The following is a 15,803-nucleotide window of genomic DNA, read 5'->3' as shown; positions in this document are numbered from 1 at the left end:
TTCTTGTAGAAATTTAATTTTCAAAGCGTTGAGTTCTGTTCATAATGTTATGGACAGACTCAGTTGCCCCATGCCTTTTTAGAGTTACATTTGACATTTTCAGTGGTGTGATTCAGTCCTGATTTTATCAGGACACTTTGAAGAATTTAGGTTCCATTCCGCTCTCCTCCGCCCCCCCCAAATTTAAAATTCTTTCCATTGTTAACACAGTTTGCCAACGGGAATGTTATTTTGTTGTTACAAACAACTAATGCTTAAGAAGAGTATTTAGATCACTTTAGAAATACAGAAAGAGTTTAACTAGTTACTGACTCAAACTAAATCTGATGATCTAAACTATATTGAACTGAAAGTTTCAGTTCTGTTAAGAATCTCCTCGGTTGCATTGTCCTGTCTATCTCAAGCACTTTGTGGATGAGAAGAAAAAGTCTTCTGTAGTAGCTGGTGTGAGTTTTCTTGCTATATCTGTATCTGATTCTTGTTGCCAGTTTGTAAGAAACTATGTAATTATATTAGTAGCAGAGGTGAGATGGCTGAGTCACATGCTTATGTTACACGGTTTTCTGTCTACCAAGGAGATGATTACTAAATGGTAAAATGCGCCTGTACAAAAATGATACATATTTGTTACAGTAAATTCTCATTTATATTTCATTGCTTTCTTTGCTGAAGTTTTGAAGAAATTAATTGCTTCTTTCATTGAAATGCTGCGTGGATATATATCTCTCAGCTTTTTTTTTCTTCTACTTTTAAGGCAGCTACCTTAACATTATATTAATTCCAGTATAATAATTCCAGAAAAAATGTCATATTATGAAAAATTAGTTGGTGTATTTCTTACTGCTTGTGGAATTGGTCTTAAACTGAATCCTCCCTCTGTCTTCTAATCTTAAGAAAAAGGCTGCTCAAGGGACAACTCAGTATTTGTGAAAAACTAATTTAATGAGTTACATTCTGCTCATTTGTTATGGATTGGTTGACTGAAAGATGAGGAACAAATATGTACATAGTTCTCAGCATGATTATTTAGCAAACATTTTTCTGTACATTATTAAAACACATTCCTTGCTGCATAGGAGTCTTAGGTTCTGTGTGGTAGGGGTACTTGGCAATATTCCGTGCACTGATATGTGCTGATGGCCACCCAGCTGAAAAGCTGCTTTGCAGAAGAGGACCTGGGGGTCCTGGTGGACACCGAAGTGAACATGAACCATCAATGTGCCCCTGTGGCAAAGTATCCTGGGCTGCTCTGGACAAAACGTTGACAGCACTTTGAGGAAGGTGATTCTTCCCCTCTACTCCATCTTCTACTCTACTACACCTGGAGCATTGTGTCCAGTTCTGGGTTCCCTGGTACGAGAGAGCCATGGACATACTGAAGAGAGTGCAATGAAGGGCCGTGAAGAGGTTTAAAGAACTGGAGCATCTCTTCTATGAGGAAAAGCTGAGAGGGCTGAGACTGTTCAACCTGCGGAAGAGAAGGCTTGGAGAGGAACTTACCAATGTGTATAAATACCTGAAGGGAGGATGCTCAGAGGACAGAGCCAGGCTCTTTTCAGTGGTACCCAGTGACAGGGCAACAAGCAGTGGGCACAAACTGAAACATAGGTTCCCTCTGAACATCAGGAAATACATTTTCACTGTGAGGGTGACCAAGAACTGGCACAGGTTGCTCAGAGAGTTTGGTGTCTCTCTCCTTGGAGGTATTCAGAAGCTGTCAGGACATGTTCTGGTTCTAGGTGGCCCTGCTTGAGCAAGGGGATTGGGCAAACTGACCTCCAGAAGACCCTTCCAGCCTCAACCGTTCTGTGATTCTGTGAATATCAGACATCACCTTTCAACTTCATATCATCTCCTGAAACTTTTGTGATCCCAGGATACTCCTTAAGATGAGCTGTTCCAACTTTTGTCTGAGTATTTGAATTCAGCAAATGGCCGAGAAACAGCAGTCTTCAGAACCGAGGATTAGTGTAGACTGTTTAAAAAACATTAAAGTACTTCAGGTTATCATGGTCTGTGTTATAAGTTGCAGATCAATAGGGGTTTTGTTTAAATATATATGTGTGTGTGTGTATAAAAAATGCTTTGCAAAAAAAGAATGACTTGAAGTTGCAAAGTAATTGAAAACCCTTTAACTTACACCAAGTTTCTGGAGTTACTGCCATGTGTTATTCTGATATCTATAATGCATTCTTTCCTAAACCAACCTACTGGCTTAAAAAAAAAGTTGCTTTCTCGTTGTTTTTTTATTTATTTCCTGTTTAACATAATGACTCCATTTTTGTCTCTGGTGTTTCTGCTTTGAGAGCAGAGTCCTTCCTCAAATGAAGGAATAATAAGAAATGCTGGGGTTTTCTTTACCCTTATTTGTCAGGATATGGAGAAATTTTTGCCTTTGCCTGTGTTTAATAGGATGTCTAATATGGGAATACAGTTTTTGATTCTAGTCTTAGTTTTTTTTATATAGGGATGGAGAAAAATAACTAAAAGGATGATGACTATTGTGATCAGGGCCTAGGGCCTGGAAAATATTTGTACGGTGGGAGCTGGAGCTCAGTGTGTTTAGATCAGGCAGTACTTAATTACTTTGTAAAAGTATCTTCCTGCATAATATTAAATAGGACATGTATATGAAGAAGGAAGAGTTAGGAACTGAAGATAGAAATATTAGACATGAAGCAGACAATAATAAATCTGTTCAATCTTTGAGCAAATAACTGAGAAAAGTAGTGTATTTTTCAACTTGCAATGGAATTTAAATCCAAACTGATTGCTTTCCTAGATGATAAATTAAATGAAACTTAAGTTAATGGGCTCAAGGCAGAGGTAAGAGAGTGAAATATAATGAAGTCAGTCTAAATCTAAGTCTTCTTTTCAGATTTAAGCTTTATAAATTGAAACTTTCTGGAATGTATAGGAGTTAAATTTCTTTCTGTGGCTATACTCTTATGGAGCAGGTTCTTCAATGGTGCTCTGTTATCTAATATTTATTTAATCTGTAATAGAAGAACAGTTCTGTTCTGCCCATGTTCACTGCACTTTTAACTGCAAAAGAGTATCTGGCATCATTAACCGCTTGACCTATTTTTTTCTTATCCTTGTTTTTATTGGACGAATAGTCCAGACCATTAACTGGAAACTGTTATAGTCTATAAAGGCATAATTGAACTCAACTGCGATTGGAGTCTTGCAGATGTAGTCTGGCATTGCAGAGAAATAAGCTGACTTAAATTGCTAGCCTTGGCTTCACTTCTGTAGATTGGGAAAAATCATTTGTGAATTCAAATTTGCACATGAAAAACAAGTTGTATAGTAGTTTCAGGGTGCTATTTATTTGAAAGTATTGTCACCATATAACTGGATAGGGAAACTAGCCTAGCATACTTGCAGAAAACCCAAAGCAAATGTAAATACTGTTTTGGTTACAGCTGAGGATAAAACAGATACAGGAAGGAATAAATGAAAGTAATATTCTGGCTGGATACGTTACAAATTTTTATTTCACTTGCCAGAAATTGGTAAGTCTGGTTACTTTTATAAATAAATGTAGAAAATGATATATGCAAATTGCTTATAGTTCCTTAAAACCTAATTAAATTAAAATTATATCAAAGACCCTTTATGTGTTTAACATAAGGGTTTTAGGACTGAGTTGAATGAAATCAAAAATACAATGCATCAATAAATATGCCAGATCTAAGTAATGATTAAATTGGGTGTCAGTATTTTGGTTATGCTAATAAAATAAATATGTTGTATATCATTTAGATGTTAACATAGGAATGAGATTATGAAATAATTTTAAATTCTACATTTAAAAATAAGTGACATCCTTGTATGGGTTCTTTTGCATAGAGATCCCCACTCTGGATTTCTGCATGCAACTCCTCATGAACCTTGGAAGTCATTGAAATGCAGGTTTAGGGAACACTTAGACATTCTTATTGGCATTTCTTGTTGTGCCACCAAGTGGCTTTTTTCAAACAATGTTAGTAGTATTTTCCGTGTTTTCCATCCTTGGGCACTGCCACCAGAAGTACTGGAGGGAGGTTGCAAGTGTCTATCTGATTGACTAATAAAGAGATTTTTCCAAATGTTGTGATTGCAGAAAAATACGGCTATTCCTGTTGAGGTGTACACATCAAGCCTCATTTAGTGCTGCCTGATAAGTTCTAAACTAATTTTCGCAGTTACTTATTTTTCTAATCTATCAGTCTCCCCTTGAAAGCTTTTCTTTTTCCCTAGTTGATTTTATAGTTTAAGAGGAGGTGGGGTAATTTTCATCCTCTCTTATACCAAACATTGATTTTAAGGTCCATCCTTATTGTACCTTTGAGCTTCTGTAATCTCCATTATTTCTGTGTCTTTCTAGTCCTACATCAAGATTTCTGTCATGTCAACACAGTTCCTAAAACAATTGACTATGTTTCTGCTTGCAGCATTCTTTCAAGAGAATTCTATCGCTGCAGGACATAAAGTGCATTAAAATAGAAGTAAATTTTCTGCTTTTCAATTAATGGAATAAGCCAGGCTTTCTAAATTTTGCAGGTTTTGATGCCTGAGTTTAATCCGTAGACATTAGGATAGTTCAAGAACATGCCAATACACTTAAATTCCATTAAATACACTTGTCTGAGATAAAGAGGAGAAGCTTTTTTCCTCCAGAATAAGAATCTGTGAAGGGTCCATGTATAGAAAAATACATTACTTCCTAAATGAATTTACTTCAAATAAGTTTAAGTCCCTCAACTTGAGTTCAGTGAAACTGGAATGAGGGGATCCATATATTTTCGTATGTGGAAACATCAATGAGTTTCTGAGTGCAAACGTCAATGCAGGCAGGCATGTAAGCAATCTAGAAATTTACATTTCAATGTCTCCCGAGGTCCATGAGGAGGCACATCCAGAGAATGTGTTCTCACACATGATTATCCAGAGTTGTGTGGATCTGTGGAGGAGACTATTTGGAAACTTTATTTGATGGTAAGTAACCCTGTTTGCATTGCATACAAAGTGAATACGTACATAGAATTGAATTCAGCTCCATTATGTTCTGGTCTGCAGTGGTGTCTTAACATCTACAGTAGGTAGATAGTTCTTTTGATTATTTTGGAGATGTTCTTTTGAGCAAGTGTAAGCCAAAATCCAGAATAATATGCACATTGAAATTACAAAACTGGTAGGTGTCCTTATTCTTGGCTGTGGCTGTTGTAATAACAGTGGAGGAACAAGGACAGAGGCAGGCTGTGGAGATAACAAAAGCAGTTTCCATGGCTATTGAATGCAAATGTTTTAGCACACTTTGATTGGTAAGCTGTGCAATGCTGGTTTGTTTTTTGTCGTTTGTTTTTTAGTTTGGGTTTTTGTTTTTTTTTCATTTGGGGAGCAGGGGCACGGAGAATGCTTTTACAAATATATACAGCTGTAAACTGAGGCAGCTGTTGAGAGATAAGCAGTGGTTCTCTTTGAAACCAGATAAAATACAATTATACATTTGCACACACAAGCTGGTTTACATCTGTGCAATGAAAACTTGTTGTTTAACTTTGAAGTAAGCAATGTCTGCTAAATAATTTCTCAGATGTTCTCTACAAACTGTATTTTCTCAGCAAAATACCTCTGCTATGTAATACTCAGGTGCACAATGGATATTTTCTTAATCTGGTCTAGGCTGATTTTTAAAAAAATTAAATATAGCTTATCCTTGATTTTTGATATGTGATCTGCTGAAAAAACGGTTCATCTAAAGCACTTAAAAAAAAGAAAACCACATATATTAAGTGTTAAATAGGAAGTATGTGCTTTAAACTCTTACTGGGTTTGGATAAAATAAATGTATTGCTTTAGTGGTAGAATAATGCCCTTTATTTTCTCATGAGATAGAGAGAGACGTTTAGAGAAGTAAACAAATGAGATGTTCATCTAGCTGATGTACATACTTACAATGCTATGTCATAGATTGCATCCTGCAAGGTCTTTGGTGTGTGCATAAATCTGAAGTATAAATTGCCTTTTTTCTTTCATTCAAAAAATGTAGTAATATTTCATTCCCATGTTATCTTTGTTTAACTTTTGAACCGATGCTTTGAAAGATAGTCTACTTACTTATATTCTTATAGGTTAAAGCTGAGTACTGGTAAATGCTGAGTTACTTTAAATATTTTAGCACATCTTGCTTTATTTTTAAGGGGCTTTTTATACATATACACACATTTTCATTTGTGTTCCACATCGGTTGGCAAGGGACAAAATTTAAATTGCCTTCTTCTACTTTAGTATCTCTCACTGGCTGAATGAAATATTTAATTTAATTCATGCACATAAACAGCAGAAGTGCAGTTGTTGGCTGGTCTTTTTTTACCTCTCATTTTTTAAAGTAGAAAAATTCAGACATGTGCATTGATAAAAATGAAAGTCACAAAAAATATTATAATTAGCTTTATTTTTCTTAAAAGGTTCATGCTATAATATAAGAGATTTGAATATCTCCAAGTAATTGCTGTTAAGAGAAAATAATTATACAGCCAATTTCGTAGTTTACCCAGGTTGTTTCATATCCACCCTTAGAAGTGAATGTAAAAATTTGAATGTTCTTTCAGTGCACTTCTGCACTAAATTGATATAATTTGTAATTATACAGGAGGTGCTGCATGTTGCAGGAGTGGAAATGCAGTTAACAGCTGCTGTTTCATTTTTGACTGTTCTGCAAGAGGAGTCTGTGTCCATTCATACATACTCCCACTCCTTCCTACACATCATTCTCCAGAACCTGGAACACAGAGATGCAGGTCAGGGCTCTAAAACTGTATTGATGACTGCTTACTGCTATATATTTTGTCTCCTTAGTGACCGTACAATAATACTGTGTAAAGCAGTGAGTGCAGTTGTGTGAGTGCAGTTGTGTGACTTTGTACCTAGACCTGCATGAATGAAAAGATTTTTGTATGCTGAGCACTTACAGGCTAATATTTAAATGTAATTCTGATTGAAGCAAACAAAACCACTGTGCCTGAAGGACTAAATCCCAAAGTTGTTACCGAGTCTGAGCTTCTACTGAAGTACTGGAATTTTTTTGGCTGAGAAAATGGAGGAAGGATGGTTGATGATTAGTTTTTCTTGACTACTTTGAGGCTACTTTTAGGATGCAAGGAAAAAAAAGTGGCCTTTTGTAAAACTGGAAAGTTTCAGTGGGCATAAGAAAAGAATATGCTTTGGGGGGCATAAGAAAACATTATGCTTCTAAATGAGGGAGATAATCTTTTCAAAACAAACAGGATCATTATTATTTTTGTACAGGAACAGAAAAGGTAAAAGCATCAGGGACAGAATTTGCTTCTCACCTATCCTACTTCTTAGTCTGAAGTCTTGAATGTTAGTCTAGTGGCTTTTAGATATATAGCTCCTTGAAGAGGTGTGTGTAAAAATTGAGAACTAATTTTGTAAAACTGATGTGTGTTTTATTATACTTGTTATCTGTAGAACAACATACAACCCATTTCTTTCTAACAGGTGTCAGCAATGCATGGCTAGAAACTCTTCTTGCTGTAATAGAAGCTTTACCAAAAGAGACTATCAGACATGAGGTAATAATATTCTCCCACATACGCTAACAAGTTAATAATATGTTGTAAGATTGTTTTTCCCTGCAAGTTTCATTCACTTCAGTAAGATTTGTGGCAGTTCCATGCCTGTGAAAACAGTAATGCTTGTGGAACATACTGTAAGAGAGGAATGTGCTAAAAGGTGAGACAGGAAGGTGACCTTAAAAACAAATTTTGGTGTTCTTTGGCAGATAAAGACTATTTACTGTAACACTTCCACCACACTTAGTATCCTCAGTAAAAGGTTTTTATGTATCCTGTTTTGGTTTACAGTATAGTATCTCTTTCTGTGTCTTCATGAAGAAACTACATTTTCTTTGCTACCGGACTAAAATTCCAATTTCTACTAAGTGGGACCAAATACTAGACATCCATTTGATTGTGTATTTCAGTTGTTCTTGATGTACAAAACCCCAAATGCCCTGCAAAGACTTAATTTTTCACTGTATAGCTCAAGAAAGAGGAAGGAAGTCTGTCACTAAGTCATAAAGTCACTCCTTTTTACTCAGCTAATTTATTCAGTTTTAAGTATTCATATTTCATTATTAAGTTTAAAAGCTTTGCAACAGGCATATTTTATTGTTTTTATAATTTATAACAATATGGAGATTTAAATATATGATTGATTGTGTAGTATAAAAGTACCTATTAAAATAGGGGGTAATTAAAATCCAACACTGTTTAAAAAATAAATTTCTAAAAGGTGAAAAGTTTGGTTGGGAAAAAAAAAAAAAGATAAATTATTCTAGTCACCTCCAAAATCCATTTGTAATGTAATTTTAAAGATGCCGTTTAAGCAAGATGGGGTTTCTCTCCTGGTTTGCCTCTAGGAACACATTTGTAAGTTTCCACCAGAATTTGCTTTGGGAAGATCACAACTGATAAAGCAGTGTTGATTCAGCAGCTGTACAGACACCTGAATTTGAAAAGGGGCCTTTTATGTTACTTGAAGGATGCTTGTATCAGAAAACTGAGACTATTCTAGTTGTTAATTTTTTTTGTAAGTAAAAACCGTAAAACAATCGTAGGTGCTGAGGATGTGAGGAAAGGTGTGTGCTTCAGACCAAAGGTCAACCTAACTCAGTGTCCTGTTTCTGGCAATGGTCACTTCATGGGAGAGACTGTGTCTAGCTCAGTAACTGGAGTATTACTGGACATGGTGTGTTTGCCGTCGTAGTTCAAAGACCAAATAAGTAACATGCAGTGTTGTACATAACTAATGATATGCTTATTTATCCAGTATTGTAGTTAGAAACTTACCTTATATACTAATTTTAGTCTAAGTGATCTGTTTGACCTTACAGCGCTCAGATTCTCTCACCTCAAAATTTCAGCTGGTAAAAGGAGAAGAAAAATGCTTTTAGAATACTTTCCTGAGCTTTACCCTTATTACCCTTTTATAGAGCTCTGCAAGACAGATTGGGTGAGGAACTGTGGCAGACTACAGGAGATAACTCTGTAATGTTCCTTTTGGCCTGGCACCTGGATTTCTGTGATTATTTCTGGGCAAAACTAATAGATCTAAATATGGTGCTCTACGGGCCTTTGTTTCTGGCACCATAGTGGTGATTCGAAAAATGAAAGCAGAGCTCCAATAAAGATGCAGGTTTTCTGCATCTGTACAGAAATGAAACCTCTTCCCTATAGATCCCCACAGTATGCATAAGCAGGAGGGATCATTGGCTCAGCGCTTTATGTTAAGTGGTGTTTCCTGGGAAAACTTATGAAAAAGAACCTTAGAGAGGCTTCCTTTTTCTTTTTCTTGTTCAGGAACATGTTTAACAACTTTTGTGAAAATTAGCAGCTAACAGCTATAAATATTCATATACAACTTAGTCCTAAAATTAAGACACAAGTAGACAGATGTAAAACTGGGTCTGTGATGTGAATCATAAACTGTTATTTGGGCCAAGATATGGTTTTAATATACTATAATTAGCACTGAATATTAAAGACAGGTTTCCAACAGAGTATTAATTTACACAGCCACTATTACTGTTAGTATTGAGCAATTCCATGAAAGGAGTAGATGACATTTGGGATATGCTTTTTTGGATTGTTTTTTTTAAGAAGAGGAATACATTATTTACTGCTCACATCTCTTTTTTTTTTTTTTCTTTTTTTTTTTCTGTTTTCTTTTTTTCTTTCATATAGATCCTGAATCCACTTGTTTCCAAAGCACAGCTTTCTCAAACGCTTCAGTCCCGCTTAGTTAGTTGTAAAATCATGGGAAAATTAGCTAACAAATTTGAAGCTCATATGTAAGTAGACTGTACCTGTATTTTCAGTCCAGAGTATATGCCAGAATTTCTTTGTTAGCGGACAAAAATTACTACAAGAAAAGTAGACTTTATTGCAAAAATTAAATGCTTTCTTTTTACAGATCCCTTTATCTAGATATTAATTAATTTAAGAAAAGTGTTCATTATGTAACTAGCATATTCAGACTGGATGATGTTCATCTGTTTACACCTTCAGTTTGTATGTTCTTCCACAGGTTCTAATGGGTACCATTTTCATGCCATTCTTCCATATTATTTTTCTCACCAGGAAATAAGCCAAACTGTGGATTTCTCTGCAATTTAAAGACAAATTCCAACTTCATCACCTTAGAGTTTCTTGCCATAAAGAAAAGAATTCTTGTTCCTAACTTTTTGTCTAACCGAATTTGACTTGTATATACATTTTTTTGTCAACCTGGATTATATGTAGATGTATCAGGAGCCACCGTTGTTGCCTAATATTATCCCAGCTCTTAGATTCAGTGTCTGTGGGTTTTGGACAGTGTTGCAGAAAAGGGAAACAATGATAAAAATAAATCTGAATAACATCTGCCCAAAGCAGTTGGTATGGAGCATTCTTTGGACAGTTTATCCATTCTTATGATAGCAGGACCATTTCACAACACGGGTTTCCTATCCAGGCAATTGTCCATGTGACTTTTACATTACAAAAGGAATACTCTGGGGGCAACCAAATGCACAGAAAACATGTCTAGCTGAGGAAGTCAGCTCCAATAATGATTTTGATCTGCCCCAGAATGCAAGAATTCAGCATAAGATAGAAAGATAAAAAGCAGGATCGTATGACAAGACATTTACAGTTTCATTACATTTAAATTAAATTTTGATCTTTAAATTACAGTTTTTTCTTCTGTAAAAAGTAACTAGAAGCAACCAAAAGGAAGCCATCTACACCTTTATTTGCTATGTAGACTGCACTTGTCAGACATGCAAAAGTCAATAAGCATGGTAAAGTAGTATTTTCTGAGAATGTTACTGAAGCCTTCAAATCTTTATCTTCAAAATTTATAGAATTCTGGCAGAATCACAGTGGCTTTTATTTATTTGATGTTACATTCTTATGAAAATAAAGTGAAGAATTGGAATCTTACAACAAATTATGGTAGTATTAGTCATTAATAAGTTCAAATAACCATACCCTCTTTCACTACGTTATTTAATATGATTTCTTACTAAATAGGAAACCCCTCATTTCAGGGAACAGACAGTAGCACCATTTCTGCACGAAGCTACATGTTAAGAAGTGGGTGAGAATTTTCTGAAACATACTGCTCCTGTGGTAGAGGGCTTTGCGTGCAGTTCAGAGGGCTGAAGAGACCTGGATCCACAGGTTTAGAATGTGGCAGACTGAGTAAGATTCGTGACACCCTTTCATGCCCCCTGCAAGTGGGGTCTTGGTGTAGGCTCAGGAGACGTGTCTGCCCTTAGGAGCAGGCAATATATAAGCATATCTTCACATTCTTCTTCAGAAAGGCACCATTTTTCCTCATAAAATTTATACTATAATTTTTTTTCCATATTTCACAGGACTCCCAGGTTATTTTATAGAGTATTGAAAAAGTCCTGACCTTGGAATAGAACATGAGTTTTTCTACCCTCTGTTCCAATAGCTAGTTAAAAACAAGGCTTTCTTGGAAGTAGTCCCCATTTCAAAGTATTCTAAAATGCCAGACTCCCAAGACTTTGTACAATTTCTGTAACTTGAGGCCAAATGTTACTGTAAGAAGGAAATTAATTTTCACTAGGATGAGTGGAGGCTGTGCAAGCTGGCTTGAAAATTTGCTTGTCTGTGGCTTCATAGTATTTCTCTTGAGTTTTGCAACAACATAAGGATTTGGATAGAGATATTTTATGAACACTCATGACAGCATCTTGGGCAGTGAAAGGAAACACAATGGCTGGTTCTGCCAATTTGTAGTATGTGTTTTTACTTAAATACAAAATAACTGTTTTGAATTCTATCTGCCATTGATTTAACATGAATGCTTGGAACTGCTTACATAAAAGCATTGCAGTACTAAAGCTTTTAATTTTAAATTAATTTTCTGCTTCCTAAATGTCTCTTGGGTGCTACACACACACCAAAGATGAGGTATTAGAGACAATTAATTGGGATTTGGATTCCATTTATAGAATTCTTTGTATTCTTACAGTGGCTGTTCAAAAATTCTACTGAAGATTGTTATTAAATGAGGACAGCATCTCTAAGCCTACCTTCTATTTTCGTAATTAAAAAAAAAGATGAAATATGAGCAAATTATAATGACTGTAAATAATCCTTTTTCTGCTTCTTTATGGCACATATTTGTCCGATGTACAGTATTCTTTTATAAGTGCACATTTTCAGAAAATTTGCCATGTGTGATAAATTAGTTTTAAAAAAATGCCATTAGAAGTAATATATAGGTAAATTTTGAGTATGACAGTGGATTTTATATATTCTTGTTCTGTATATTAATAAAAGTATTCACATTCTCAGTATTAAAAGAGAGATTCTTCCATTGGTAAAATCACTGTGCCAGGATGTGGAGTATGAAGTGAGAATTTGCATGTGTCGGCAACTAGAACATATAGCTCAAGGAATAGGGTGAGTACAATTTACATAATGGCTTCTCAACACAAAATCTTTCTCTAAAATACTTAATGGTAACCTAAAAGCTACTTTTAAGATCTCTAGCTTAATTCATGTGTACTCAATGATGAATCTGGAGCGTACAGATATGTTCTTAGGAATTGGCTGTTGGCATCTGGCTCTTTTTCCTTTTTCAGATTTTTGTTCCTCTCTGATAGTAAAACTGCTGAACCATACAGTTTTTTGTAAATAATGAGTTTGTTTATAGCATCTTGAAATCATTTCAATTATCCATTGATGTTATTAGGCTTATTTAAAAAGTGGAAGAGGATTATGGCAAATTTGAGCAGTTTCTAATCAATTACTTTGCAGTTTTTTGCAAAAAGATGCTAAAAGTGTTTTGTAAGCAAATTTCAGTTCAGTATCAACTTTTACTCTAAGCTTGAAGACCTTCAAGATTGCACACAATAGGAGTAGAAAAAAACTGGAACTTCTATTTTGCTAAAAAGAACATGTTAACTGCCCATACAGGATTGGTCTCTGAGTGAAATAATATTTTAAAATTTTAGGTCTGTTCACCTGTTACTGTGTCAGGAAGAGAAAACAAAAGCAGTAACAGCTTTTAGAGACCTGAAGAAATTATCAAGTGAGGTTCCCTGCCCTGGTTTATGCAGACGGGATAGATTAGATCTTAGGAGCCGCTCTGGCCTTTAAAATTGTGAATTTATGAGCAAATTCAAGGATGAGGCTGAAACTGAGATGTAATTTGAAAGCTATGGTAAATCCGCACTTCAGTGTGGCTGTGGAATGAGTTTGTGTGTGTGTGTGTGTGGTGTTTGCTTTTTTGATTTTTTTAATGGAGAATTATGTTGTGGCTCAGATTCTGAGTTATTTAAAAAACAAACAAAAACAAACCACCAAAAATTCCTGAAACAATGCAATTTACCTCTCAGCCATGGAATACTGGGAAAGTGTATGTTCAGGCAGTGTTTTAGCTTACTCTATTATAGGGAATGAATATTCACACAAGAACTAAGCATTACTGCCATGTGCTTAATTTAACTTTGTTTTGGTAAGATCATGTAGGATAGTAGTTTATAGATGCCTAGATAAACTTGTCTATATCGTGTACAAAATAATTTTATATATATGTGCTTTAGGCAGCTCTTCTGCAAGGTACTTGTCCTGCAAAAGTTCAGAGAATGTGAATAATGTGAAAACACAATATTATTTATCTCACTAAATAATTTGTTTGTCTTTATACTTACTGTCTTTGATAACAAAACATAATTAGCACAGTAAATAATTTTCATATTTTCCATCTTGAATGGCTTTGGGTTTAAAAGAACTTGTGATTACAGAAAAGAAAAGGAGTATTTGTCAGTATTGTTGATATTTGTAAAACTGAAAATTTAAGACACGTTTTGCCAAACTGAATTACTGAATAATCTGCGCTTGTGTTTATTTTTACTGTGTGTGTGTATCTCATATATATCTTTATGTATCTTGAAACTGGATTCTATTTCATGGAGATTAAAGATGAGTGAAAGAGGGGATTCTGTTTGTCTTCAGAGAGTGACCAGGGTGGTTTGGGGTTTTTTTTCATATATACTGAGTTTTGAAGGGAGGGACCGTTCTAACTGTCATACTATTTTGAAGTTTTTTGATGCCACCAAAATGGAAATCCACAGAAATGCATTTCCAAAGCATCTGTGGTTTTTTTTGCTTCCTGATTGATTTCAGAATGTAGTCCTATCCTTTGCTCCCCTGACCCTTCATAGGCCTTGCGTTCTTGTCTGTCTCAATCACCTTCCTTCCTCTCTCCTCACTGGTTATTGATCAATTCCATGAGATTTTTTTTTGGTGTGTTATTTGAGATACTGTGTGCATTTCCATGGATTCCTCTAACCTTCTCAATTAACCTCTACTATAGTCAAGAGCTGAGAAGCAATCATATTAATTTGGCTTTGAAAATGATTTGTGACACATAATACAGAAAAGTATTTTTTAAAATAATGTAAGTAGGTTATTCTGAGTAAAATAAATTATCTAGGATATACATATAGTTAAAGAATACTTCTTTCAGATATAACTGGAAACATTTTTTATGTTTTAAAAATGTACGGCTGCCTAGATTGTCTTGCTCTGTGGCTCAGTCTATTGAGAACCAAAAAGTGGTTTTAGTGGTAGCTTTTAGGAGCACTGTGAATTGTGTGAATCTGCTTTCAGCAGTTTTGTTTGTTAACAAAATTGACTTTATTATAGGTGGGAGCTGCAAGTCTTGAAAGAAGATAGGTGTTACACAGTGGCAAATGATAGTACTGCTGATGATTTAGCCAGCCTTAGAGTACTGGTTTAATAGAGCTAAATATGTAGTTATCAGTTAGTGGTCCATTGTATATATTTTTCTTTCTTTCCTCCCCAGTGTTGATTTTTAGCATTTATGTATCCATATACACTACTTTCACAGGTTTTTGTCTAGTCCCTTCCCAATGATTTAGATGCTTTAATCTAGTAACAAATGGTGAACTGTCGGTATTTTTGGTGTGTGAACTGTATTGAGGATGAGTAGGCAGTAGGAAAATAAAGACAATTAAATAAACAGAAAGAAGCACATTATTAGGTAAATGCTGAAAGCATAATGTGACAACAGTCCCAATGCTTATTTTTACTATTTAGTGGTGTTACCACTAAATGATATCATGACATTTTCAAATAACTTTATATGAATGATTAATCATCTTTTTGTTAAGCTACATCTTAATCTGTTGGTAATAATAATAAACTCTGTAAGCTGCAAATCACTTTGCTGATTATAAACATTTGAAAGTGTTATTGTTCATAATTGACTTACAAAAGGGACAGCTGCTAGTTGTTTAGCCTGATTGGAAGAAGTATTTTGGGGCATTTTCAGTAAAAATCTGTCATCCTTCCTGGAGGTTGTGATCAGGCCTGTATTAAAACTGTGATTGAAATGACAGAATCTAAACTCTTCATGCACAGTTGCTCAGTGTCAAACATAGGTGTGAATTCGTCATCTTATTTAATGCTCACATAGTGTAATTTTATCAGTCTTTTGCTGCAGTTTTATGTTTTGGGCAGTATAAACACTGAGGGCTGGATCTCTGGTTATTACAAACTTTTGAGGTCCCATCCTTGAAATGTGGTGCTCACAAAAGCTTTCAGGAAGTGACAGGGAGGCAGTACATGAGAACAGGGCAAAATGGGCTTCTTAGCTCAAATGGAGGCAAATTCAAACACTAGAAACTTGCCTACTATAAATATAAAATGAGCGTAACAGAAAAAAAAAAAAAAAAAAAGAAAAAA

The 15,803-nt window shown here is 35.1% G+C and overlaps 1 protein-coding gene across 4 annotated transcripts in view; it reads left to right on the top strand.

Moving 5' to 3' along the window:
- PPP4R4 (protein phosphatase 4 regulatory subunit 4) overlaps positions 1–15,803 on the top strand; it is a 73,643-nt gene that overhangs the window by 26,818 nt on the left and 31,022 nt on the right. For 2 of the 4 annotated variants that reach the window (XM_055717142.1, XM_055717141.1), the window contains exons 4-7: positions 6,641–6,788; positions 7,510–7,583; positions 9,756–9,862; positions 12,384–12,491. In XM_055717142.1, the coding sequence (XP_055573117.1) occupies positions 6,641–6,788; positions 7,510–7,583; positions 9,756–9,862; positions 12,384–12,491 (437 nt within the window). Of the gene's footprint in view, positions 1–4,885; positions 4,984–6,640; positions 6,789–7,509; positions 7,584–9,755; positions 9,863–12,383; positions 12,492–15,803 lie in introns of those variants that run through there. The other 2 variants (XM_055717143.1, XM_027804951.2) reach the window with 2 other exon arrangements.

The sequence above is a fragment of the Falco cherrug genome, chromosome 7, assembly GCF_023634085.1.
Source record: "Falco cherrug isolate bFalChe1 chromosome 7, bFalChe1.pri, whole genome shotgun sequence".
NCBI lineage: Eukaryota > Metazoa > Chordata > Aves > Falconiformes > Falconidae > Falco > Falco cherrug.
Note: the sequence above shows the minus strand (reverse complement) of the source record. Positions and strands in the feature narration are given on the sequence as shown.